Source organism: Halichoerus grypus, chromosome 2 (genome assembly GCF_964656455.1).
Source record: "Halichoerus grypus chromosome 2, mHalGry1.hap1.1, whole genome shotgun sequence".
Lineage (NCBI taxonomy): Eukaryota > Metazoa > Chordata > Mammalia > Carnivora > Phocidae > Halichoerus > Halichoerus grypus.
Genome location: NC_135713.1, coordinates 79580821 through 79608538, shown reverse-complemented (window position 1 = coordinate 79608538; position 27718 = coordinate 79580821). Strand labels below are relative to the sequence as shown.

The window sequence follows — 27718 nt, the reverse complement described above, 5'->3', positions numbered from 1 at the left end:
CGACAAGAGGTTAGCGGCTCAGTGCTTTTGAGATAATGATAAGTGCTTTTGAGATAAAATCAAGTACAGCACTAGTGCTAAAATAAGATACCAATTTAAAAGTCAAAACTTGTTGGTAATTAAAAAGAAAATAGCATTCTCAGAAATATCATAATGGTTCTAGAATGTTCTATATTTTCATCTGGGTGGTTGTTACATGGTTGATTATATTTGTCAAAATCCATCCAGATACACACTTTGATTTGTACCTTTTAATACATACTAATTATACCTCAATAAAATACTCTTCACATTAAGGGGGGAAAGTTTCCAGATCTCTAGAAATCTTGCTAAGAGTTTCTTTTCCTAGAATAATTGATTGTTGTAGATTAGCTCTGAAAAAAAGACAAAACATTTTCTAAAAACTGTAAAATCTCAAAATATTTGCAATCCTGTTAAGGGGTTGGCATATATAGGGAAAATGAGGAGGGCTGGTCTGTGTAGTAAACTGAATTAGAAAATATTTTAAAGTCTGTAGATAACATAGTTAAAACATTATCAAGAAGAAACTAATAGGCTACCTCTAGTAAATAACTAAGACTATAGAGTGACAGGTACTTTACAGAAAAATAGATGCTACTTAAGTATTTTTTTTAAAAACTTGAACTCATTAGCCAGGTCAGTCCTTGCCAATTGACCAGCAAGATGGGTTTGAGTGTGAGCTGAAGCTGGACTTGGGCTTTTGAGAGGAATGAAAAAAATTGTTTTTAATCAACCATAATTGTAACACTTAAGTTGCTTATTCCTTTTCATAATCAAATTATCTGTTTTTCAAGCTGGCAGCTAATTACAAATTTTAAAATTAATTTAAACTCAAGAAATAATTTTATGTAAAACATTGCTTTCTTGTGTTTTTTCCCATCAACTTATAAAAGCAATACTTGTTCATTATAGATTATTGTGAAAACTTAGGAAAAAATGTTAAAACCTGGGGAAAAAAATTCTCATAATTCCACCAACAAATGGCAATCTCTACAAACAGCCAGAGTTATTTCCCTCAAGTCCTTCCACATACTCCATTCAGGAGGCTGAGACTACATTTGTAAGCCCAATCTTTAATATAAAATTATATCATAAACTCTCACATGTCATTAAAGGTTCTTTGCATGATGCTTACACCATGATTTCCTAAATTATTATCTTAATATTAAAATATCTTTGTGCATAAATGTATGTCTGTATTTGGCTTCTTTCCATAGTATATATTCTTAGAAGTGGAACTCCAGGGTGTGAACACTGTAAAAGCTCTTGATGCATGTTGCTAAAATGGTTTCTGGAAAGTTTATACTTACTTACACTTCCATTAGCATTATATGAGAATGCTTTTTCACTGTGCCCATGACAGCATTGAGATTTGTTGTTTTAACTTTGCTAAATTGATGGGATAGAAATGAGATCTTTCTCTTTTTTTCACTTTCTGAAAGTGACTGTAACCATTTGCATTTTCTCTGTCAATCATCTATTAATGTCTTTTGCCAATATATCTTTTGGAGTTTTAGTACTTTTTAATTCTTATTGATTTGATGAGATTTTTTTATTAATTAAGGATAATAGTTGGTGGTACCTTGGCAAATGTTTAACAACCAGCAGTCAAATATTTTCTGGAGGATGAAAACTTGGTTTGTAGCGTTTGCCTATTTCCATGGTGTTAATACTCTCACTATGATTGATTTCAAACACCAAAACACCAAACACAAAGAGGGGAAAAGATAGGCATAATTGGCTTTCACCAACAAGCGCATGCTGATCGTAGCACAGAACTGAAATCCTTGGCAATAACGTTCGTTATAAACGCTTTTCCAGTTTGTTGTTTACACCTTAGTTATATTTACAATGTTTCTATCACATTTTACATAAGGTTAAACATTCCAATATTTTGCTCTGAGATTTCTCTCATTAGTTTTAAGAATCGAAATGTCTTCATTTAGAACTGAAATAATCACCTGTATTATCTGTTATTTTTATGGCTGAACTTTTTATTTATATTTTTAATCTACTTTTCTAAAATCTATATTGATGTATGTCATGAGGTAAGGATCTAAACAGATTGTTTTCTGAATAATAACCAGAGATCCCAACACTATTTGTGAAATTCCTCCCCCAGTGATCTGTGAGCCTCAAGGATAGCACCTTTCTTTCTTACATTTACCAAGACCTTCATTACATTACGTTGATCTATTTAGGTATGCATATCTATTTAGTTACATTGATGTATTTATCTTTGTCTCATATAATGTTTTAGTGTTTAGTAGGGCAATTTCCCTTTCATCACAATTCTTTACCAAAATAAAGCAAAACAACATCTATTCTATGGTCTGAAGGTCTGTGTCTGTCCCCTCTCCCCAAAAATTCGTATGTTGAAATCTCATGTCCAATGTGATAGTATTAGGAGGTGGGGTCTCATGAATAGGACTAGTGCCCTCCTAAAAAAGACCCCACAGATCTCCCTAGCCCCTCCACCACGTGAGGACACAGTAAGAAGTAGGCAGTCTGCAACCCAGAAGAGGGCTCTCACCAGAACTGGACCATGCTGGCACCCTGACCTTGGAGTTTCAGCCTCCAGAACTGTGAGAAATAAATTTCTGTTCTTTAGTAGCTACCCAGTCTGTGGTATGTTGTTAGAGCAACCTGAATGGACTAAGACACCTACATGCATGCAAAAACAAATGAAAACAAAAAAACTCTAGCTAGTGTTCTTGACACTTCTATGTTTTCAGTTAAAATTTTATTTGCCCTTGGGTGGTCTCAATCTGCCAGTTCACAAATGAGAAAGATCCTGTATATGGTCTTTAAAATTTCTATCATTCATTTGTTACAAAAATCCTTCTTTTCCTCAAAAAATTCATAAACATAAATTTAAACATAGTTCAGGCCTTGGTCAAATACAGCAACTAAAATGTTTCCCCAAATCATGAACTTGTATTATACTCTCACTTTTTTATGAATAAATACAAATTATTTTATACATCTTCACTTTACACTAGAATTTGTTTGAATGTCAAGTAAGATAGAAATTTTGTCTATGGATAAGCAGAATTTTTTTTTAATTTTTAAATTAATACTTACATATGAGTGTGAAAAAATTTTAAACTACTATTCTTGGAACCACCAACCTGGTAGAGTAAGACAGTCAGGTCTATTTCAGAATACCAAGAACTACTGAAGACATGACTAAGGATACTCAAGGGTAAAATCTGAACACACTTCAAGCCATGACTCTCTCGTGTTCTCTAAAAAACCAAGAAAATAAACCTTTTTCACTCCATGTGAGTGAAACAGTCTGATTCAGATTTGCTTGTGTTAGTGATATTAGCTTCACTGTGCTTCTGAGTCAATCTGTGAGGGGTCTTGCCTGATGCCATGTGAAGGATCCCTTTTTCTAAATCCACCACCAATTCTGAAACAGGTTTTTGTGAAAAGCTTGAATATCAGTGATGGCCAAATGGCAGCTCATGGCCATAACAGCGCAATAAGTATGTTTTATTTGGCCCATATTGTGTTTATAAAAGATTTTGACTAAGATGTCAATATTTAAAAACTGAAAGATTTAGGGGTGCCTGGGTGGCTCAGTCAGTTAAGCTTCCGACTCAGTTTTAGCTCAGGTCATAGTCTCAGGGTCAGGGGATCAGCCCCGCATTGGGCTCCACACTCAGCAGCGAGTCTGCTTGGGATTCTCTCTCTCCTTCTGCCCCTCCTCTCACTCCCTCAACTGAGCTTGTGCTCACTCCCTCTCTCTCTCTGAAATAAATCTTTTTTAAAAATCAAAATATTTAACATAAAATCTAGATTTCTGGCTTGTGTTGAAACACCGTGGAGCCATTATTCCTATCTGGCAACAATCTGCTGGGATCAGGCCATCGCTGCCTCCCTCAGATAAGGCAGGGACTGCCTCTCTCTGACATAGGACTCTCTCACTCCTTTACACTACCAGCCTAGTTAGGAAAGGCATTCGATTCGGTAGCCTCTGCTTTAAACTATATTTTCTTATCATGTGGGATGGGAAATTAATGGGAATTTTCACTCAAAATTACAGGTTTTGGAAGACCAAATAAGAGCTCGAGACCAGGTGGCCACAGGAACTAATTTTGCAGTACGGGAGCTAAACACCAAACACCTTCAAGGAGTTGGAGATCTTCGAGGAAGAGTAGCCAGGTGAGAAGAAGCATCTAACAGATAGTCAGTTCTTGCTCACTGAATTCTCATTCCCAAATAAGTTCCAGATAGTAGAAAAGTAGATATTGTCTTTACATGAGGCTAAACTGACGAGGTAGTAGTTGAGAAAGTGTATGATAGAATTTGAAAGCCTCATACCACCTGTGAGACTCCAGGGTTTTATAAAAGACCCCTTATAGGCAATGTCCAGTTTGGTTCCATCTGAAAGTGAGAAGAATCATTATTGTCTTTATAGCCCTGGACTGTCCAAATACCAACATCTTATGCAAAGACACAGCCTCATAGCCACAAACAAAATCCCCAGATGTGTCAAATTCTAATAATTAAAACATTAAAAACATATAAGAATGACATCTAAAAGTCTAACAAAAGGGACTTACTTCCTAATGGATAAAATTTTGAGTAACATCTTTCAAATGATATTTCTAAATCAAAAGAATTAATGTTATACAGGTTAGCAAAAATCTGTGAGTATTGACAATGGCAGGACCACCCCAGTAGGCATACCAAAGATCACTTGTGAACGGCTGACTGTAGACACCTTTGCGACTCTACATCGTCTGCCAGCACCTCTTTCCTCTCTCCTGGAATACCCAACCTCCATCTTGTTAATCTGCTCCGAAATGTTAATGACCAAACAAGAATAGGTGATTAATACCTAGGACAAACTTATCTTAGAGTATCTATCCATTCAACTCAACAACAAAAAATGCATTAAGCTCTATGCTGTATACCAGGCAGTATGCTGGGATTCAGGGATTCAGCAACATGGTCCACTTCCAATTCCACATGACCCCCGGTTTATGGTCTACCTGGGAAAACAAGCTCCAAATATAAGAAATGAGATGAACACTACAATGAAAGCCTATGGTGCCATGGGAATATCCAAATCAGATTGAGGCGTAGGGAAGTCTTCCTGGAGGAGGTGACACTTGAGTTTTGAAGGATCCATAGCAGTTCGCTAGACAAGGAAGGATGGAAAATGCACTTCAGATAGGAAGAATAATATGTGCAAAAGAACTGAGGGATGAATTACTGTGACATGTTCAAGGGGCTACCTGTGAGAAGAGTGTTTTAGTTTTGGTATTTTGGGGTTTGCATTTAGGGAGAGATGGGAGATGGGGAGATGAAGTCAAAGGTGGTCTAGATTGGATGCTGAGGGATCTTGTGGGCCAAGGAAAAATGTCTGAACTTTACATAGAAGGTTATAAGTAACCATGGGAAGATTTTAAGTAAGGGGATGACATATTTAGTGACATTCTAGTAGTAGCTGAATTGCTGCGGTGCAGAAAGCAAACATGAAAATGAAAGGAAGCCTATTGCAGCAATCAAGGTGCCAAATGTCAAGGGCTTAAACTAAAGCACTAGCCATCAAAGTCCAGAGCAGGTAACAGACATTAGGAAAGCAGAACCTATGGAAATAGTACCTATGTGTACACACACACAGATACGTAATTATATTATTTATAAATATATGTTTATGAGTCCAAAATACACAAAATTCTATATTTCATTATATCATATTTGATACATACAAAGGAAACTTTATAATATTTGGGTAAGTTATGAAGCAAGATAATAAAACACTAGCAAACCCACCATCAGACTTAGACGTGCCATAATTTTCCAAAGATAAATACCAAACATCTGTTTTGAATAAAACTTAGAATTTGGTTCCATTTGGTGGTGTGCTGATGATGACTCAACTATTTATTTTTTCTGCAAACTGCTTACAAACCTACTCTTCTATTTTTGTAAATTCTGCCTTACATATAAGATAAAATAACAGATTTAAATGAAACCAAGACATGAATGGAATAATATCAAGAACAAGATGCGCAACTCCTTTTGCTCTGCTCTAATTTACTTTTTTCCTTTTTGTCTCCTTTCTTAAAAATAAAAATTATTTATATTTAAAGTCTACAACATGATGATTTGATATATGTATATGCATACTAAAATGATTATGACAGTCAAGCTAATTAATATATCTTCTCCTCACATAGGTACCATTTTATGTATGTGACAAGAGCATCTGAAATCTACTTTTTTTAGCATATTTCCATTCTTCAGTACAACATTATTAACTATGATCGTCACAAGTATACCTTAGGTCTCTAGCATGTTCGTCCTACCTAACTGTAACTTTGTAATCTTTGACCAACATTTCCCCACTTCCCCCACCTCCTCACCCTGGACAACCACCATTCTACTCTCTGCTTCTATGTACTTTACTTTTTCAGATTCTATATGAGATGATGAGGTTTTTATTCTTTCTGTGTCTACCTTAATTAACTTAGCATAATGTCCTCCAGTTTTAGCCACGTATTTGCGAATGGCAATATGTCCTTTTTTGAGTCTAAATTGTAATCAGAATCTGTGTGTGTGTGTGTGTGTGTGTGTGTGTGTGTGACAATTTCTTTATTCATCTGTCAACAGACACTTAGGTTGTTTCCATTTTTTGGCTATTGTGAATATTGCTGCAATGAACGTGGGAGTGCAGATATTTCTTCCAAGTACTGATTTCATTTCCTTTGGATATATATCCAGAAGAGGGGTTGCTGGATGATGTAATAGTTCTATTTTCAGTTTTCTAAAGAATCTTCATCCTGTTTTCTACAACGGCTGTACCAATTTACATTCTTACCAATACTATACAAGGATTTTCTTTTCTCCACGTACTAGTCACCATTTGTTATCTTTTTATTATTTTGATAATAGCCATCCTAACAGGTGTAAGATGATATCTCATTGTGGTTTTGATTTGCAGTTTCCTGGTGATCAGTGATGTTGAGTACCTTTTATTGTACCTGTTGGTCATTTGTATGTCATCTTTGGATAAATGTCTATTCAGATTCTTTGTCTATTTTTTAATGTTGGTGGTCATTTAAAGCTAACTCTTCGTTTTCTATGGTCCCAAGGGACTTGCAAATGAGCCCCATCAGCTCTTAGAGAGGGGTGATTTGGAAGCCAGTCTCTCGAGTGGCTGTTTGGTCCAAACATTTCACTCCTCAGGGAGAAGCTGGGATTTGGGGGTCTCCCCCAATTGTAAGGAAGGCCCCGTGCCAAGAATGGGGTTTACAGCATGAGTGTGTCTCAGCTTTTCCTACCCATTTCAATATTTTCTTAGTTGCCTGATATGTAGGAGTCTTTAAATTAGTTTCTGGATTTTTCTCAGAGGGAACTGATCTGTATGTAGCTGTTTATTTGGTGCATCCAGAGGAGGAAGGGAAACCAAGAGCCTCCTATTCCTCCATTTTACTCTTCAATTGCTTAATTACCTTCCCCATGAATCTTAAGTAGTGATTTTAGGACAAGGTCTTATTTTTCCTTGAAATGTCTCCCTTTTATGAAAATTTCTTAAATCTATTTGTTAATCTGAGACAGAATCTGGCTAAAAGCCATGAGACTTAACCTCACTCTTCCTCTCCCATTTTGTGCATTTTTGCCAGGCAAGTGACTAATGGACAAGTTGAGACCGAAGTAATGACTGTTCTTCCACATATACTGACCTTCATTCCAATTAGTATTTTGGCGTAACTGAGATTACGTTGGTTATTTTAACATAATTCTTAGCAAACGTTTTACTGTTGCATAAATCAAACTCAGTATTTAATAATGGCAATGTGCTTTGAATTTTTCACCTTATTCCCTACTCCGAAATAAGTGGCAGTTGAAAAGCAAGTACTTCCAATGAGGTGAGGTTCTCAAAGTTGTCTGGCCTGCTTTTGATACCCTCTCCTCTGTTTGGTAGATGATAGTCTCAAGTGCAAATGAGGAAAAGCAAATACGTAAAGAATACCCACAGGGATGGCTATGATTTATAGCCTGCAGCAGTAGCCAGAGGAGGCCAAACTTCTAGCCACATTTGGTGATTTGGGACCCGAAGGCAGATTTGCTTATGAAAAAATAATAAATTGTGTTAATATGTGACTAAAAGCAAAAGTCATATCCTTTGGAGAAATAATAATGATATCATGGATATCGTCAACTTTTGAAAAGCTAAGAGTAGGAACTTCTGATTAAAGATAGTCAAATAAAAATATTTTCACGTCACTTCTCTCACTTGAGACATCTTAAAGCCAGTTAAAAATATAAGAAGGGAAACAAAAACTCCATCTTTAATACAACCTGGAAGTTGCCACAACTGCTAACCACAAACAGCATACGCTTATCAACTACTGTGATGTCTGGACTGATAGAGTCCTCCTCCGACCTCGAACATAATAATTTGCTCCAAATCAAGAGTTGTAATCCTAAAAGGCATAGGCCAAATAATTTGAATGGAGCAATATTACCTAGGGGCTCAGGTGGGAAATAGGAGAGATAGGAAGTGGCCCTTTAGAGACTCAGGTCAGTAACACAGAGCAGCTAGGGAGTGTAGCTGAGGACGCGATCACGTTATTGATCATTTCGAACAGACCTCCATGCTTGCAAGTTCACACCTGAGAGAAATACTGACGTGTTATGTGCAGAGGAAGTGGAGGAGGCCTCTAGTGTCACAACAGAGAACCTAGGACTCAATGATTGGCTGTGAAATACACCAGTCTAGTTTTTGACGAGAAAATGGGGAGATGTGCCGCCCCACACACACCCTGCCAGGCCTAAGGAAATAACAGATTTGATACCAAAAGCCTAAGTGGAGGATGCGGTCTACTCCTCACCAAACACGCACTTAGCTATCTGCAGGTAGTCAGAATCATTCAAAGATGTAAGAATGACAGTTGGAAGAATCTAGGCTGTGCATAAAAATCACCTCCACCACTATCTAATAGACAGAGAAAAACATAAGGCTGCTGAACATACCTCAATGAGAAGAATTACTCAGAAAAACACAGGAAGAGTTCAAAGGTTCTCCTGGTTTCAAAGAAGTTAAGAACAAAAGAAAGAGAAGATTGCTGATTGATCAGTCACATGTAAATTTGCTCCTTCCCAAAGTCCCACTAAATCTACAGCAAAAATAATGTTTCTCTTTAAAACATACCCACAAAGACAGAGGATATCAGCATAGAAATCTTGGAACCTAGAAAATAGACAGACATGTGGAAGCTGATTTAGCAGACATAATAAAACCAATTTTAAATCTGTGGGGTAAGCTGAGAATGATGTGGTTTTACACCACAGAATTCTCAAAAGGCACAGGAGTTGGCCTCGCCAGGAACCTCTGAAACTGCGGGTAAAGACAGGCACCTGTGTCCGGGGAGAACTGAGAAAAGCAGGAAGAAGCAGAGCAAGGAGCCACTATAGTTTGTTATTAGCCTTTTAGTTTTTACTGACTTCTAAACTATAGGCATGGTTTAGTTTCATAAAATAAATATTATTTAAAATAAACAAACAAATATTATTTTAAAAAATAAGAAATAAAAGGGCTTTCCCCCAAAAGAGATTATCACATAAAAGAACGAGAGAGATAAACTGGAATTGTTCAGGAATAAGGTGGAAATTTTACAGAGATTAAATATGCTTTGGAAGCCCTCCAAATGCAATAAATACAACTACAAATAATAATAATTTATTTTTTAAAAAGCAAACATGAGCAAACCATAGAAAACGAAAAGAAAACGTTTTTCAATATAAAAATGGTTGTAGAGAAACGATACATACAGCAGACAAGTAAAACTCATTCAGCAAAGACCCTATGGGACCTCCTCAAGAAGAAAGAAAACGAATTCTTCAGGAAAAAACTATGCGTGGGTGTAAGAGAAGAAAACTTTCTTGAAACAAGATTTGAATCTATAGATCAAGACTGTAATCCCAGAAAAATTGCTATAAGAACAATTAAATCAAGATATCTTGGTTGAAGTGACTGAACATCAGGAATAAAGAATCATTAGACAACCAGGTAAACAAAACAAATCAGCGTGAGGCATTAGGCTGGCGCTGTGTGTGTTCACGTGGGAAGGCAGGAAGCAATAAATAAAGCTGCTGATCGGGTAGGGGTGCTTCCTCAGTGCCAGGTACTGGCTAAATCCTGTCTGTTCATTCCTCCTTTCATCCTTAAATAACCCTATCAGGCTAGAAAGTAGCAGATTCAAAGCCAGGTCACTGTGATGCCAGAGACCAGTTCTTAACCACTAGTCTACAAGGCACAGACCAGCTGTCGCTGAAGGTGGAACAAGGAGGGCGTTGGGTGAGGAGTGGCAGGGGGTGGTGGCAGCAGTCACTGTTTCTGTCTAACCTTTGGAGATCTTAATGTGGATTCACGTAAGAATATCCTAACTAACCGACAATAGAACTTGTTTTGACAACAACGGTTTCTACAAAACGGCTTTTGCCCATGACTTTGGCGCGTTGCAAGCTAGCTCCCATTTTTGATCAGATTAATTCCGAATTTTCCCTCCCAGCAGTCTCCCCACCCCCATGACAGTCCCCTGGTATCTCTTGAAGGGACTTCTCAGGCAAAATTACCATCTTACTCACTTTTGGCTCAACTTTGGCACCAAAAATCTTAAGAAAAACAAATTCATTTCTAGATCCTAAAAAATATTGACAGCTATAAAACAAACGATATTTATAGCACTTAGTGTCACAACATGAAAATGTGCTTCCAGTAAATATTATTTGAGGACAGTCAAAAGAGTTATTTTATAAAATTACAAACTTCAAAGTGATCTCTGTTAACTTTATATAAAAAACACAGTCCCTCAGCGTTCTACACCCTATCTTTCATGCATATATGAGTGTATTGAAAGTATAAGACAATCTGTAACCTGTTGTCTCCCAGGAGAAGCCTTGAGTGGTGATAGTGGGGTGGGGTTCCCTGACACGCCGGGAAGATGGTTAATCTTCAACTCCAACCCCACTTCACTAGAGTTCCTTCCTTAAGATACCAATGCAACTTTTGGGCCAAAATTTTATTCACATGTTAGTGTGAATTGTTTTTGTCCTAATATAAGACAACACTTGACTGAGACCACTCGAGGAACAGGAGTTTTGATTGGGGCTGAGAGGAGGGAAATTGTCTTTTGAAGATGGGTTGGAAGATGATGGCAACCTGGGACTCTTTGTAGCCAGAAGAGAATTGGCAATCTTGGAGTCAACGAGAGAGACTAATCAGAGGAAAGTGGATTCAGAATGCAATATAGAACAGGAAAAAGTTTCGATTTTGCCTAACCATAGGCAGCAGGGATTATTCCCAAAACATTAAAATCTGTTGGAACTCCTATGACTGAATTAATATATCAGACTGAAAATCTAAAATTCTCCACATTTTCTCCCAATGTCTTCATCTACTTCAACCCAGTTCTTTGATTTTGGTCAATGTATCATTATCCAAAGTGGTTTCTCTCCCATCAGGAAAAAAAGAGAAAAATGCAGATTTCTACATTTGCTCCTACATCTACTAACTCATTATTCAAAGAACTTTAGAACTTTTGCCATCAGGTGAATGCACACGTCCTACTGCAGTATTAAAAATGTTTGCACCTATTGATCTCACGACCAATTTTCATCTTGCTGCTAGATGTGACTCCAGCATTGTGAAGCTTTCTGGAGACATTCACTTCATCAGGCACGAGCACCAGAAAGCTGAAAAATCAATTCAAGATTTTATGTCTGCCCTAGAAACGGTTTCTAAGAACTTGGATGTGAAGGTAACTGAAAATATTTGGAACTCTTAAGTTACGTGTTACAGACAGAAGATCATTATAGCTTATCAAAATGCCTAGTCAAGTGGTAATGTTTCAAAAGGACTCTTTTCTTCCAAAGAGTTGAAATATGACAGCTCATGCATATATACCATGAGTACTGTCAGTTGAATGAGCAAATATTTAATGAGCACCTCCTATGTTCCAACACAGCAACCCATTGCACGCCTATGCTGCTTGATTCCACTTTTGCTGTTGTTCCCTTACTCTCTGGGTTTTCCTCAAAGACTGTAGAACCAAAGATTATAAGCAAAGCAATTTCTCATGGAAGCTATTATTATTAAAGATATGAGCTAAACGTGAGTTGATTATGTTACATCCCTACAATAGGTTATGTCTCTCACAAAAGAATACACAAATCCCCCATTGGCCTGGTTTTAAAGGCCATCTCCACACTGGCCCCTGCTTAGCTCTTCAGCTCACCCCATGTTTCCTGGCTCACCCCTCACACCTAGTGATACTGAACAACCTGCCGGTAGGTCCCTACTCACTCTAAGATATAGTATGGCCTCCATATTATTTGTGCTCTTTTCTGCCTAAAATGCCTCTCCTTTCTCATCTTCCCAGTCAATGGCTTAAGTAAAGAAGCTAATGCAAATTTTTCCCTGTCCTACTTTGTTACATCTATTTATTTATTTATTTGAGAGCGAGCAGGAGGCAAGGGTAGAGGCAGAGGGAGAGGGAGAGAGAGAATCTTAAGCAGGCTTCACACTCAGTGCAGACCCCAACGTGGGGCTCAATCTCATGACCCTGCGATCATGACCTGAGCCGAAATCAAGAGTCGGACACTTAACCGACTGAGCCACCCAGGCACCCCACTCTGTCACATATCTTATGTAATGATAAGCACATCTCTTCTGAAGTCATTTGGGCAGAACAAAGTGAAAATCCTTTGGGAATTGGGGTGGGGGAGATCAGTGTTTGATTATTTGCTCGTACAAGCCAGTTTATCAAGAGCAGAAGGTTCACAGGGGCACATAGTTTACTGCAGTCCCATTGGACTCACCTTGCCCACACCTACACACCCATCTAATTAAGTCCTAATCGTTTTTTGGTTGATTTTCTTTGTTTTTCTTCGATTTCTTTGTTTTTCAAAATATTTAGTCATATCAACAACAAGTCATAACCACTTAATCTCTGGTTTTCTGATTTGAAACCTTAGTACTTTTTTCATAAAGCCATGACCAGAACGTCCAGGTCACTGTTAAATACAATGTGTGGGTCATAAATGGTCGTAATGGTCATAGAGGACAGCTTCTCTAGCTTCCGATTATACTGGAGCTGTCTTCTGTCGTTTGCTGTTGGTTTGATATGTTTAACCACGTTAAGGAAGTATCCAGCAGTTCCTACTTACTTCCATTAGTTTTTAGCAGTATTTAGTTTGTTTGTTTTTTTTTTTAAGATTTTATTTATTCATTCATGAGAGACAGAGAGAGAGAGGGGGGGGCAGAGGGAGAAGCAGGCTCCCAAGGAGCAGGGAGCCCGATGCGGGACTCGATCCCAGGACCCTGAGATCATGACCTGAGCCGAAGGCAGACCCTTAACCATCTGAGCCACCCAGGCGCCCTAGCAGTATTTAGTTTTTATTAGGACTGAATATTTAACTTTACAAGTTGCCTTGTAGACATCAACAAATGCCTAAATCATCATATTAGTTGTTTTCTGGTTTGGGTTTTTATTTGTTCACTTGTTTACCTCTTTGGACTTCTAATGTGCTATGTCAATACATTTCCCAATACTGAAACATTCCAGCATTTTCTGCTCTACAGTCTTGTGTAATCATTCAGCATTTGTCTCTGCATCTAAGTTCAAAAGTGACATTGACTATAGTTCATCCTTAGTTTTTTTAAGGTGATACATATGATATGTATCGTTCACAAATCAAAACTATATAAGAAAATGCAGGGGTGCCTGGGTGGCTCAGTCAGTTAAGTGTCCAACTCTTGATTTCGGCTCAGGTCATAATCTCAGGGTCATGAGATTGAGCCCTGCATTGGGCTCCATGCTCAGCAAGGAGTCTGTTTGAGATTCTCTCTCTGTCCTGCTCCTCTCCTTTCATACCCCCCTCAAATCCCAGTGTACTCTCTCTCTCAAGTAAATAAATAAATATTTTAAAAAGTATACACCGAGAATTTTCATGCCCATTTCTGTCACCAATTATCACATTCTTTCATTTCCTCACTGAAACCATTTTTATTATGCTGTTGTGGATCCTTTCGGTATGCCTTTATGCAGATATAAGCAAATGCAAATATATTCTTATTTCCTCCTTTTTACAAAATAGATAGCATATTATATATATTACTATGCACCTATTTTAGCTTTTTTTAATTTAAATTTTACTCAGTTAACATACAGTGCAATATTAGTTTCTGGAGTGGAGTTCAGTGATTCATCACTTACATACAATACCAAGTGCTCATCACAAAAAGTACCCTCCTTAATACGCTTCAGCCATCTATCCCATTCCCTCCCACCATCTCCCTCCATCAACCCTCAGTTTGTTCTCTATCGTTAAGAGTCTCTTATGGTTTATTTTCCTCTCTCCCTCCCTTTCCATATGTTCATCTGCTTTCTTTCTTAAATTCCACACATGAGTGAGATCATATGATATTTATATTTCTCTGACTGATTTATTTCACTTAGCATAATACACTCTAGCTGCATCCACATCATTGCAAATGGCAAGATTTCATTCTTTTTTATGGCTGAGTAATATTTCATTGAATGAATATATATATATATATATATATATATATTCATTCATGTGATATATATATATATACACATCTTCTTTATCCATTCATCAGTTTCATCAGTTGATGGACATTTGGGCTCTTTCCATAGTTGCCTATTGTGGACATTGCTGCTATAATTCAAATCTGTATTTTTGTATCCTTTGGATAATGCCTACTAGTGCAATTGCTGGGTCATTGGGTAGGTAGTTCTATTTTTAACTTTCTGAGGAACCTCCATACTGTTCTCCAGAGTGGCTGCACCAGTTTGCATCCCACCAACAGTGCAAGAGGGTTCCCCTTACCTCTGCATCCTTGCCAACACCTGTTGTTTATGTTGTTAATGTTAGCCATTCTGACAAGGGTGAGGTGGTATCTCATTGAGGTTTGGATTTGTATTTCCCTGATGATGAGTGATGCTGAGCATCTTCTCATGTGTCTGTTAGCCATCTGATGTCTTCTTTGGAAAAATGTCTATTCATGTCTTCTGCCCATTTCTTTTTTTTTTTTTTTTTTTTTTAAAGATTTTATTTATTTATTTGACAGAGAGATAGCGAGAGCAGGAACACAAGCAGGGGGAGTGGGAGAGGGAGAAACAGGCTTCCTGCCAAGCAGGGAGCCCGATGTGGGACTCGATCCCAGGACCCTGGGATCATGACCTGAGCCGAAGGCAGACGCTTAACGACTGAGCCACCCAGGCGCCCGCTTCTGCCCATTTCTTAACTGGATTATTTGGTTTTGAGGGAATTGAGTTTGACAAGCTCTTTATAGATTTTGGATATTAAGCCTTTATCCAATATGTCATTTACAAATATCTTCCTCCATTCCATAGGCTGCCTTGTAGTTTTGTTGATTGTTTTCTTCACTGTGCATAAGTTTTTTATCTTGATGAAGTCCCAATAGTTCATTTTTGCCTTTGTTTCCCTTGCTTCTGGCAACATGTCTAGTAAGAAGTTGCTACAGCCGAGGTCAAAGAGGATTCTGCCTATTTTCTCCTTGAGGATTTTGATGGATTCCTGTCTCACATTTAGGTCTTTCATCCTATTTTTTCTAACTAAACAAATATATCCTGGAGATTAGCCATATTAGTACATGGAGAGCTTCATCATTCTTTTTTATAACTGAATACTCTTCCTGTCTGTATAAAAGCTCATTTAACCAATCTCTCACAGATGGACATTCGGGCTATTTTTAATATTTCTCTCTTTCAAATCAATGCTGCAATGTATAACCTTGCACTTATGTCTTTGTGTGTGTGTGTGTGTAGATATGTTTGTAGGTTCAACACCCAGAAGTGTGATTGTTGGGTCAAAGTACATGGTTGTTATTTTGAAAGATCTTGCTCTCTGTGGGGCTTTGACCATATTGCACAGCCACCAACAATATGTAAAATGTCCTATGTCCATCGCCTCACCAATGGTGTTGACTTTTGAATTTTACCATTCTTATAGGAAAAAGATAGCTATAGTCTCTATGTTTCGCTTAGTCTCTCTTATTGTGAATGAGGTTCATATCTTCAAGAGCTATTTGTATTTCTTTTTCAGTGAGCTATCCGTTCATCTCTTTTATCCATTTCCCTATTGGTCTGTTTTCCTTTTTCTTCTCAATTTCTAGGAGCTCTTTATATGTTAGAGAGATGAGCCCTTCTCTATGATATGATCTGCAAATACATTTTCCCAGGTTGTCATCTTTTGACTCTTGGCATGCTTATGTGCTCTATTTGTAGCTAAATTTATCAGTTTTTTCTTTTGTGGCTTCTTTTAAGTCACACTTAGAAAGAAATTCCCCATACAAAGGCCTGAATTATTCATATTTTCTTCTAGCACTTTCATGGCTTTATTATTTATATTTAAATTCTTGATCCATTTGGAGTTTTTCTTAATAAGGTGTTTTAATTATTATTTTAATCAGTGAGGCCTTATAGTACTTTAATATTTTTAAATTTATTTCTTCATTTTAGAGAGAGAAGGGGAGAGAGAGTGTGTGTGTGAGTGGGGGGGAAGGGCAGAGGGAGACAATCTGGAGCAGTCTTCCCGCTGAGCACAGAGTCCAATGCAGGGCTCAGTCTCACGACCCATCTGATCATGACCTGAACAGAAACCAAGAGTCGGACACTTACCCAACAGAGCCACCCAGGTGCCCCAGTACTTTTAATACCTGGTACAGCAAGTCCCTTTCATTGCTTTCTTTTCTCCCTTTTCCTGGTGATAATTGTTTATTTTTGCATATGATTTTAAAATCAATCTGTATAGTCCCAGCAAATAAATCAACAAACTCAATTTTAATTTTTATTGAAATCATGTTAAATGTATAAATTAAGTTTAGAATTGACAGAGTAGGGGTGCCTGGGTGGCTCAGTCTGTTAAACGTCTGCCTTAGACTCAGGTCAGGATCCATTGAGCCCTGCCGCTCCCCCTGCTTGTGCTCTCTCTCTCTCTCTCTCTCTCAAATAAATACATAAAATCTTTAGAATTGACAGAGTGCTAATGCTGAGTGTTTTATCCAAGAACATAGCGTGCTTCCTATTTGTGCAGGTTTGCTTTTATATCATTCAGGAGTGGTTTCAAATTTTCCTCATGTATGCATCATCTTCAGTGTATTTTGGGATTTTGTTATCTTTTTTCTTTTTAGTTTATTGTAATGAAGTTTCATTATATCTTCTGACTAGTTGTTAGTTGTATATAATGAAGGCTATATTAATTTTATATTCTACTAATTTAGCGAATTCTTCTATTGATTATAGAAATTTTTCAGTTTTTTGCCGTTGTTGTTTTCCAGGCACACAATCATATGATTTTTCAATAATAAGTTTACTCATCTTTTCCCATTTTCACACACATAATTTCTCTCTGTGTTCTAGTTGTTTTAATAACTCCAGTATGATATTAAATAGTAGCACGGGGTTAGTAGTCATCCTGCTCTTGTTTCTGATGTTAACAGAAATGCCCCCAGTGTTTTCCGCATGGTGAGAGAAGTTTCCTTAGTAAACATGTTTGGTGCACAACTATTCCTATTTTACTGAGTTTTTGTTTTTAATTAAGAATGATTATTAATTTGGCAAATGCCTTTTCAGCATTTGTGGAGATAATCATGTGAGTTTTCTCTTAAACTATACTAGCGTAATTATTTGTATTAACATATTTCTTATTAAACAATTCTTGTTTTAAAAAATAAATTGCACTTGATTATGATTTTTTTTAAGTTGTGATGCTGGATACTGTTTGCTGATATTTTATTTGAGAAGTTTTCATCAATGTTTATAAACAAGACTAGTCTTTTTGTGCAAACTTTTTCAGATTTTAGAATCGATGTTTTGCTCACTTCATACAAATAATTTGGAAGTTTCCCTTCTTTTTCTATGCTCTGAAATAGTTTAAAGGCATTGCAATGACCTATTCTTTAAAGATTTGGTAGTTTTGCCTCTGAAGCCATATGGGCCTACTCATTTAGTGGGAAGGAAAGACCTTTGATATCTTTGCTCAGTTTCTTCTGTGGAAATTGGTCTGTTTAAAGGCTCCATCTCTTCAAGGGTCTTGGAAAAAAGTACATTTTTCATCCAGATTTTGAAATTAATTTCCATAAAATTATGCAAAATACTTCTAGGATTGTTTTAATTCTTTCTGCTTTTATATTTTTCCCCTTGCCATTTTATTTGTGCTTTTTTTCCCTTTGATTAGTTAGTTGTGTCTTAACGATACTGATTTCTCTCCAATGAGCCAGTCTTTTTATGTATTTTTAAGTTCTGCTTCTATTTTGTTTTCCATGTATTCTCAGCAATTTAAGCTTTTGACTTTCTCTTTTTCCTTTTCCTATGATTTGTTTTGCTGATCATTTTCTAACTTTTTGAATGACATATATTTGTAGTCTTTCTTTGTTTTACTGATATAAGCACTTTGACTCTGAATTTTCCCTGAGCTTTCATCTACTTCCCTGTATTCCCTAGGGTTGATACTGTGTTCTCATTATTGTTTCCTAGAAATTCTGCAATTGTATATTGCATTCTTCCTTTGACTGAACAGCTTAAGAGGGGTTGTTGTTTTCCGTGAGTTAAGGATTATTTGTTATCCTGGTATTCATTTTTAGTTTTATCTCATAATTGAAATTTTTATTGTATATACTAGTTTCAGTTTTTGGAATACCTTGAGGGCTTTATTTGGTGGCTGGATAGTAAAATTTTGTACATGTTCTAAAAAGAATATATTCTGTATTTTGGGGGCAAAAATTCAGTCAATATCTAAAAAATTGCTCAGATCAACAAACTCAAACCTATTGATTAGGGCTTTTGTATCCGTACTTATTTTTTTGGTCTATTCTTCTGTCTTGGTTTGAGAGAGGTAAATTAAAATCTATAATTATTTGGCTTCCACTTCATCTATAATCTCAGCTTTGTGAATATTTTCACTACGTTAATTGGATCATACTTATAACTACTCTATCTTTTCTTCCTAATTTTAGTGTCTATGGGTTTTCTTTATGTTTAGACTGAGAAAAACTTTGTCTCTTACCTTTTCAAAAAAACAACTCTTGGATTTACATATCAATCCTATAATTTTTTCTTGCTTATTAATTTTTAATATTTGTGTATTAGTTTTCTATTGTCATAACAAATTATCACACACTTAGTGGTTTATAGCAACATAAATATATTATCTCATAGTTTTGCAGGTCAAGGCTAGAGCAGATCCCCTACTTAAGGTCTCACAAGACAGAAATCACGATATTAGTAGGGCTGTGTTCCTTTGAGGCGGCTCTGGGAATTAGTCCTCTTCCAGACTCATTTAAACTTTTGGCCAAATTCAGTTTCTTGTAATTATGTGACTGAGGTTCTTGCTGGCTGTCAGTTCGAGACTGACGTTCTCCCAACTGCCAACCTTCTTTCTCATGTTTTCCATGTGGCCTTTCTCCAGAACAGGCTAAGTCCATGCCATGCTTCAAATCTCTCTGACTCTAGCTGGAGAAATTTCTCTGCTTTTAGAGGCTCATGTGATTGAATTGGGCCCAACTGGATAAAACAGGATAATCTCCCTATTTCAAGGTCTGTAACCCTAATTATAGCTGCAAATCCTTTAGGCCATCTAACATATCATATTCACAAGTTCCAGGGATTAGGCTATGGACATATTAAAGGAACCATTCCACCTACCACAATTTGTCAGTTTCTTCATTCTGCTTCCCCTTGGTCAGGTTTGTTATTCTTTTTAACCTTGTGAAATGAATGGTTCATTTATATAGCTTTATTCTGTTTTATATAATTATGGAAACATTTAATGCCACAAATTTACCTCTGATCATAGATGTGGCTGTGTCCTGTTGATATATAATGTTATTATCCTTTCCTAAGTAAATTGTAATTGCAGAGTTGAGTTATTCTTTGACACTAGAGTTAGTCCTTTGAGAAGCAAATTCCATAAAGGAATTGATATGCAAGAGATTAACTGGGGTGGGGGGTGCCTGGGTGGCTCTTGGTTTCCGCTCAGGTCATGATCTCATGGGTCATGGGATAGAGCCCCATAGTGGGCTCTGCACTCAGTGGGGAGCCTGCTTGAAGATTCTCTGTTTCTGCCCCCCCTACAACTCGCGTGCACGCTCTCTCTCAAGTAAATAAATAAATCTTAAAAAAAAAAAAAAAAAGAAGAGATTAATTGAGACGGAAAAAATCTGAAGGAAAATGAGGAGGTTCCTAGAAAAGATGGAGAGAGCCATCAGATTACAAAATAGGTCTGACTCCTGTGAAAGACAGAAAAGGAAGGCCCGAGACAGCCATTCTAACAGTTTGATCCAGTTCTTGGAACCAAAGTCACTCATCAAAGGAAAACTATTAAGACACTGGCTGGGAGCAGCCAATGGGAAGCGTGGTATCCACACATGGTTATGCATTTTACACAGCAGTCAGGGTCCTCGGCCAGTTATGTTCCTCTGAGTAGGAGATCTGAGAGACACATTTCCATGTAAAACACTGGAATTAAACAACAGAATTAAAAGAGGTCATTTTACTCAAATGGTTAGGTTTTTCTTTCTTTATAGTTTTTGTATTAATTTCTAGTTTTCGTGCAGTGTAAAGTCATGATCTGTGTTTTTCCTGCTTTGTGGAATAGATTTTTTTGGTTTTTGGGGGGGGGCAGGGGCAGAGGGAGAAAGAGAGCCCTCGGGGCTTGATCTCATGACCCTGAGATCATGACCTGAGCTGAAATCAAGAGTCGGAAGCTTAACCCACTGAGCCACCCAGGCACCCGTACTTTGAGGTCTTTATAGTCACATGTCTGCTTAGTTGTTGCAAATGCTCACTGGGCACTGAGAAAGAATGAGTGCTTCTTGCTGTTCGCAAGTTAGATTGTTTGGTATACAAATCTACTAAATAAACTATATTTTTCATGTCTCCCCATATTTTTATTTATATTTCACTTATTTGACTTCTATTGGTCAAAGAGAAGTCATTTAAAATCATTAATACATCATCTCAGTTTATCTTTGTAATTCTACAGCTGTTACTTTTTAGTTCAATATATAATGTAAATAAAGGTTTAAAACTCTTTTCGCTGGGGATTCTAGTCTTCATCTGTAAAAATGACCACCTCTGTCCCATTTAACATATTTTGCCTCGAATAACATTTTGTCTAACAATATTGTTCTGCCAACTTTCTTTTCCTTTGCTTTTGCCAGGGATATTTGCCTATTATTTTATGGTTAACAATTCTGCCTTGAAGTATAGCTCCTCTACATAGCTGGTTTTAAGCGTATCTCCTATAAATAGCCATTCATGAGCTACTGGATGCCCACCCAACATTTATCTATTCAAACCCTTCTGTTATTCATCTCTTTGGGAACTTAGATTTTGTTAACTGCCCACTCTCCTCCATGTGACTGTCGGTCTCAGGAGTTGAATTCTGTTTGGCCAAAGCCCATTGTATAGTTTAATTCCCCTGGACAGTGATTATTAGTGTAGTCATGACTATGTGCTGCAATTCTGTTCTATTTTCCAATCCAGTCCTTTTACCTGAAGGAACTTCCTCACTGTTTCTGGCTATGTGGAAGGCACTCTTATCCTAACTTCCAGAAATGGAACTTGTTTTCTCCTATCTTTATATGCCCTAAAGTCATTTCACTTGGAATTCACTTGTGCTCAAGTCGGACTCCTCCCTGGAAATTCCTGAAGCCTAATTTTAGGCCACTCATGCATTTTCCTCAGAGTCTAATTAATTGTGCATTTAAACGTTTATTCAATAAGTATTTGGTGAGTATTTACCATTGGCCACCTAATGTGCACTAAGGCTATAATGGTGATAGAGGATATCTAGTGACTTTCATTTTAATTGGGGAAAAAGTAAAGAAATAATTAAAATTAACAAATTGGTAAACTAATATCAATTCTATGTTTTTGTTATATCATTAGGTAGCCTATTATCAAAAGGAATATTATAGCTAGCAGAATGGAACACTTGCCTATAAATCTTTCCCTGAAGATTTTTCTGTAACTATTGAATCATTCCTTTAGAAAAAATCATTTTCAAATGCAAATATGCTTTAGGCTCAAGTCTGTTTCTTGGCTCGTTTAGGAATAAAGTATAATTAATGTAAGTGCTAGTGATTTTGTTCACACACACACAAAAGCTCCCTTTTGTACTTTCATTAGGTAATGCAGCTCTTAGGAAAGATTGAGGCTTCCAGTTCTGAGCAAACCTCAAATTTAAAGATGGTCCAGGGAGATTATCGCCATGAAATAAACCTTTTGGAGTTCAAGTAAGTGAATGGAAGATTTTTTAATTCTGTTAAGTACATTTGAAAAGGTTTTGCCTAATGAAAGTATTGGCATTAAATGAAAACCCATCCCAGGAATTTGAAACTGGCCAAGACGTAAAGCAACAAACCGATGGAGAGAATACTCTACACTGAAGCAATGCATACAATATTCATAATAAAGGAAATGAAATATGAGGGGAGGTGGGTGGGGGGGATGGGTGAAACAGGTGATGGGGATCAAGGGGGGCACTGGGTGAGCACCAGGTGTTGTATGGAAGAGTGGATTCACTGTGTCGTACACCTGAAACTAATATTACACTGTATGTTAACTAACTGGAATTTAAATAAAAAGTTAACAAAAGGAAATATGAATATTAATTTTGTCATTCTCTTTGCATATTGCAACTGAACTGATGTATATAGCCTGACCTTTTCTATAGAGTAATTTTTTTTTTTTTTTAAAGATTTTATTTATTTATTTATTTGAGAGAGCGAGGATGAGAGAGAGAGAGAGCATATGAGAGGGAGGAGGGTCAGAGGGAGAAGCAGACTCCCTGCTGAGCAGGAAGCCCGATGCGGGACTCGATCCCGGGACTCCAGGATCATGACCTGAGCCAAAGGCAGTCGCTTAACCAACTGAGCCACCCAGGCGCCCCTCTATAGAGTAATTTTAACTTATCATCAATTATATATTAAAATGCTTCAATGTAATGCACTTCCCTGAATATACATCGATTCCACAAGACCATCCAATAATTTTTAAAATAACTTTGATTTACAAGCTTTGCTTTTCAAATTTCTTCTAAGATTCTCTACTTGCTCCTTTACAGTCTCCCTTTTTAAAGACTGGCCTCTGTCCCATCTTCACTGAGTTTCCCCCTATGCAATAGAGAAGAGTAAAGGAGACAACACTCCACAAACATTCCAATTACTGGCCTCCTTATTCCCAAATCCTCCTTTCTTAAGTGACCACCATTTCCTGGAGTCCTGGTGCAGGCAGAGGAAAATTCTAGTCACTTGGACGATACCACCTGACTGCCCCTTTTCACCTTGTTCTTTTTCCTCTCTGTTCCACATCACCTGGGTTTAACGACTTGGTCAAATCCAGTAAGCTGAATATAATCTTCTTGCTCCCTTTACCCCATCTTTACAGTACACTTCATTAAATCTAAGTGTCACTGATTATAAGACATACCATTATCATGATTTTTTTTACCTCTAAAACATGATGCTAACAATTAAACCATAGCATACCATCATTTTCAAGACACCTCTTGATTTCAGAGATGTTTAATTGGGAAATAGGTGTGACATCGAAATTGATGAAAAACTGTAGTCACCCCTCAAAGAAGTAAATGTCTTGAGTAAAGAGAAAATACCCACTCTAAAAAAGCATGTCTAGGTGCTTAAATTCCAGCACACTGAAGATGCTCAGTAAATATCTGTGTGGTGCTTGATCTAATCCCTTTAGCTTAGAATTAAATAAAATTAAATAAAGTGTCCAAAGGAGAAGGAGAAAAGTAAACTGTTTCTAGAAGTACACTGTAAGAACTGATTTTACTTGGAGAGAAAGGGGATTTATAATCTGGAATGGAATACTGGCTTAAAGGAATGAAGTGTATTACCAAGCAGCAAATCAAGAAAAAGGAAAGGTTTGAGAACTAGGGTTAACTGCCTTATTGATGGTGTGGCGTGCTTTTTCCATCTTCAGTCCTGTAAAAAAATTGGCTTATAGATAAGTCATCTAAATAGTTAAAAATGAATCTGGACACTTTTGTAATAATATAAACTTGAATCTTTTTCTCACTTGAAATAAAAAAGTCTTAAAATTTCATTAGTATTACAGTAGGTAATGCTGAATTTATAAACCAAAAATTTCCACAGGCAAATACCTATAAGCTCTAATAATTCATTGAAATACACAATTGACTTTTTTATTTAAATCTTCTTCAACATTTTTTTTTAAATTAAAAAGTAACAAAATAAAACAAAGATGGAAAAAAAAGGTCTTCATCTCAGCTTCCTAATACAACCAATGCTAACACCAAGGATGTGTCCTGCCTTACTTTCCTCCCTGTTAATATAAATATCTAACAGAAAAAGGATGTTTATATATATTATATATATCACATATGTATAGAGCATGGCTTTTAAAAATACATCCTATTCACATTACTCAATAATTTGCTTTTTTACAGTACATCTTAGTTATCTCTCTAGATCAGTGAATATTATTCTAACATTTTTAATAGTTGCATAATATTTAAACTTACAGATATGCTATAATTAATTCAACCATTTATCATATTGATGAATAGATTCTTCCAGTTTCCAGCTACCACAAACAAACCAAAAAAATATTGCGTGTATATATCCTTAAATATTCTTAAATGTAGATGTTTTTATTTCTACAGGCAAGATTCTTAGGTCAAAGAGTTTATTTATTAATTTTTATAAATTTTTTTTTTAATGTAGCAATTCACACTTCCACCAGCAATATGAGGAGACCTTTCTGTACATTCTTACCAATACTTGATTTTTTTTTAATATTTGCCAATTAAAGGATGAAGATTGCATCTCTTATTTTCATTTGCATTCCCTTCATCATTTGAATTTCCTTTTCTGTGAATTGCCCATTCTTATCATTTGAGGGATTCCTTCAAGTTAGGGATATTAACCCTTTGACTGAGATATGTATTGCAAATATATTTTCCTCAAAGAGAAAGTAAGTGGGTAAGGCTTTCTTTTTTTTCTTTTCCATTCAGAGCATATCTCAAATTAAAATGAATGAGGTAGAGTATTTGTTTTTTTTTTTATTTTTTAAGAAACAACTGTCTCTGAATAAAGGGATTAAAAGCATTTTAAGGACAATCAAATGTATGTTTAATTGAACAATTTTACCATTTAGAAACTTTAACAATTTTCAAGTTTAATGGTCAATTAAACATATATCTTATATAGATAACATAAAAGCCCCAATGCTGTCTATGGTTTTTTAGTGATTTCCTGGGCCTCTGGCACTGATCACTAGAAATGACAAAGGAGACACGCTGGCTCTTTCATCTGAACCCCCGCATCGAGCTTTCTTTTTCTAGAAGGGTCTTAGATGTTCAGCTAAGTCAGGTCCTAAGTCAACAACTTAGTGCTTATAGAGTGAGAGGCTTAATCATCATAAAATACAGCTATCTTTTAGTAAGGGTCTGGCAGGAGAAGTACCAACCATTCACTCCCTAGATAGTTCTTGCTGCTGACAATGTTTAATTGACAGTGATTTGTAAGAAAAGAAAAATGATTCGATCAACGGAGCAAATGCATAGACTCAAATCTCCCCACACAGCTTTGAAAATGCTACCACAGTATTAAATTACAAACTATTCAAGTCAAGGATATGTCTCATCCACCTCTGTATTCTCAGCACACAGCACATTCAGACACAAATAGAAGCCAATGAATGAATGAATGAGTGAATATTTGAGAACCAGTAATATGTAAGTTGTGTTTTGGGAATATTCAAAGACAAAATCACAGCCACATATAGTTGGGGGGAAAATCCATAAATAAGTTAAAAGCTAAACACAGGTAAAGTAAAAGTTAAGACAATGTTAAAAGAGAGATATCAGTAGGAGGAAATAATAAATATACTAATTGTTATTTATAAATATCTACCAATCACAAAGTGACCAAGATATTCAGGTGCATCCAGCTCTTATCCCCATTTTGGTGATGGGGAAACACAATCATGGAAATTAAATAATTTGCCCAAAGTCACATACTTAGAAAGTGTCTGACTCCAAATCTCAGGTTGTTTTACCCATCTATGACACATCTATCTCACAATTCCAACCATTAGTAAACTAACTGTGCTACAGAAATTTAGGGAATGGAAAGATCACATCTGCTTGAAACTATGAAGTTATGAGGCTATGAAGGTATTGGGATTTAAGCTCAAGTACAATATGGAATGATAAAAGTTTTCCTATCAGCATGGAGCTGGAGTTGCTCTTTATTAGTGTCACTAATTAGAAATCACAGGACCTAAAGAAGAAATTAGTTTAAGGATATAGGTACAAATTTAGTAGGAAATAATGTTTCTTGGAATTAATTTCTTTCTTCTAAACATGAAACTTAAAATCTTAGATTCAATCTCCAAAGACTGACTTTGTTAAAGCCACTATCTGAATTCTTGAGAGCCTGTTAATGGTTAAGAGTGTCCAAGAATTTAAACTTTTCATGTCTTCCAGAAAAGTTCACTTATTGAATGCAAGACAGTGAGTTTGAGACATAAGTGAACCAGTTAAAAAATAAATAAAAGGCCCAGAATGGGGCTGTGTCCTCATTCTATGTCTACCATAACCACAGTGATCACTAGGATGACAGCTGCAAGCCCCACAGTCTCCTTCACCATTTATATTCACCACAGCTATCTGCTAGGTCCATAGATCCCCGCTAAATTTTATTTTACCCTTTTGTAACTTTCTCCTTTATTATTGCCCTTGGTATGTATATTAACTTGATTCCACCAATATAAAACTTTTGTAAAAACTGTATCTCATATTATCCTAGTAAGGTCTCTGGCCATAATTTAAAAGTCTGACTTTTGTGTTTTTTGAAAAAGGAAAAAAAAAAAGAAAAAGCTCTCTATCCATCCATTCATCTACCTACTTCCCTCCCTTCTTACCTATCTTCCTATCTATATCTACCTACATCTGATAGAAATACTACCATAACTATTGGGATAGAGGATCTGGGAACTGAAATGTGAATGTCATCCAAGATAAATTCATCCTGTTGAGATTTTAACTGTAAATTCTGTAATTCAGAGAAATGTAATTCTTTCATGGAAAATCATGTCCATTATATTAGGGGAAAGTCTAAGGAAAGAAAGAGATTTATGCAAACCTTTATTATAGCTTATCCTTTCTATCTTTTAAGAAGAATGCTTTTTAAAAAATGCTTTCATATTTTCATAAACTACCCAGAGTCTGACTTTTGATGGTTACCAGGAAAGTGTGTCTCCAACTGCAGGCAAAACCTTGGAGTAAAATGATCATAAGTAGTAAGTCATTCTTTATGACTTTATTTTAATTTCAGAATTCTAATTACTGATATGTGCTTCTAAAGATATTACTTGGACACATTTAACAGTTCCCTGGTGTTCAGAGGGATGTTAATACTGTATCAGTAATGAGAGTAAATGCTCTCATTTATATACACAGTAAAGGTGAACAGTGAAGGCTGGATTCCCAACTGCAAAGCTACCTCTTGATTATCTGGGGATTTACTGTCTCTCCTAACCATCACTATTAACTAGTATTTCCACCAGAGATAGGAAAGGGAACATGAAAACTGAAGATCAGATCTCTAAATATCTCGGCAAGTATATGATTT

The 27718-nt window shown here is 36.4% G+C and overlaps 1 protein-coding gene across 1 annotated transcript in view; it reads left to right on the top strand.

Moving 5' to 3' along the window:
- Window positions 1-27718, top strand: part of FAM81B (family with sequence similarity 81 member B) — a 55855-nt gene that overhangs the window by 21648 nt on the left and 6489 nt on the right. The window contains exons 3-5 of the mRNA XM_078066324.1: window positions 4073-4191; window positions 11675-11804; window positions 22224-22330. Of these exons, the coding sequence (XP_077922450.1) occupies window positions 4073-4191; window positions 11675-11804; window positions 22224-22330 (356 nt within the window). The remainder of the gene's footprint in view (window positions 1-4072; window positions 4192-11674; window positions 11805-22223; window positions 22331-27718) is intronic.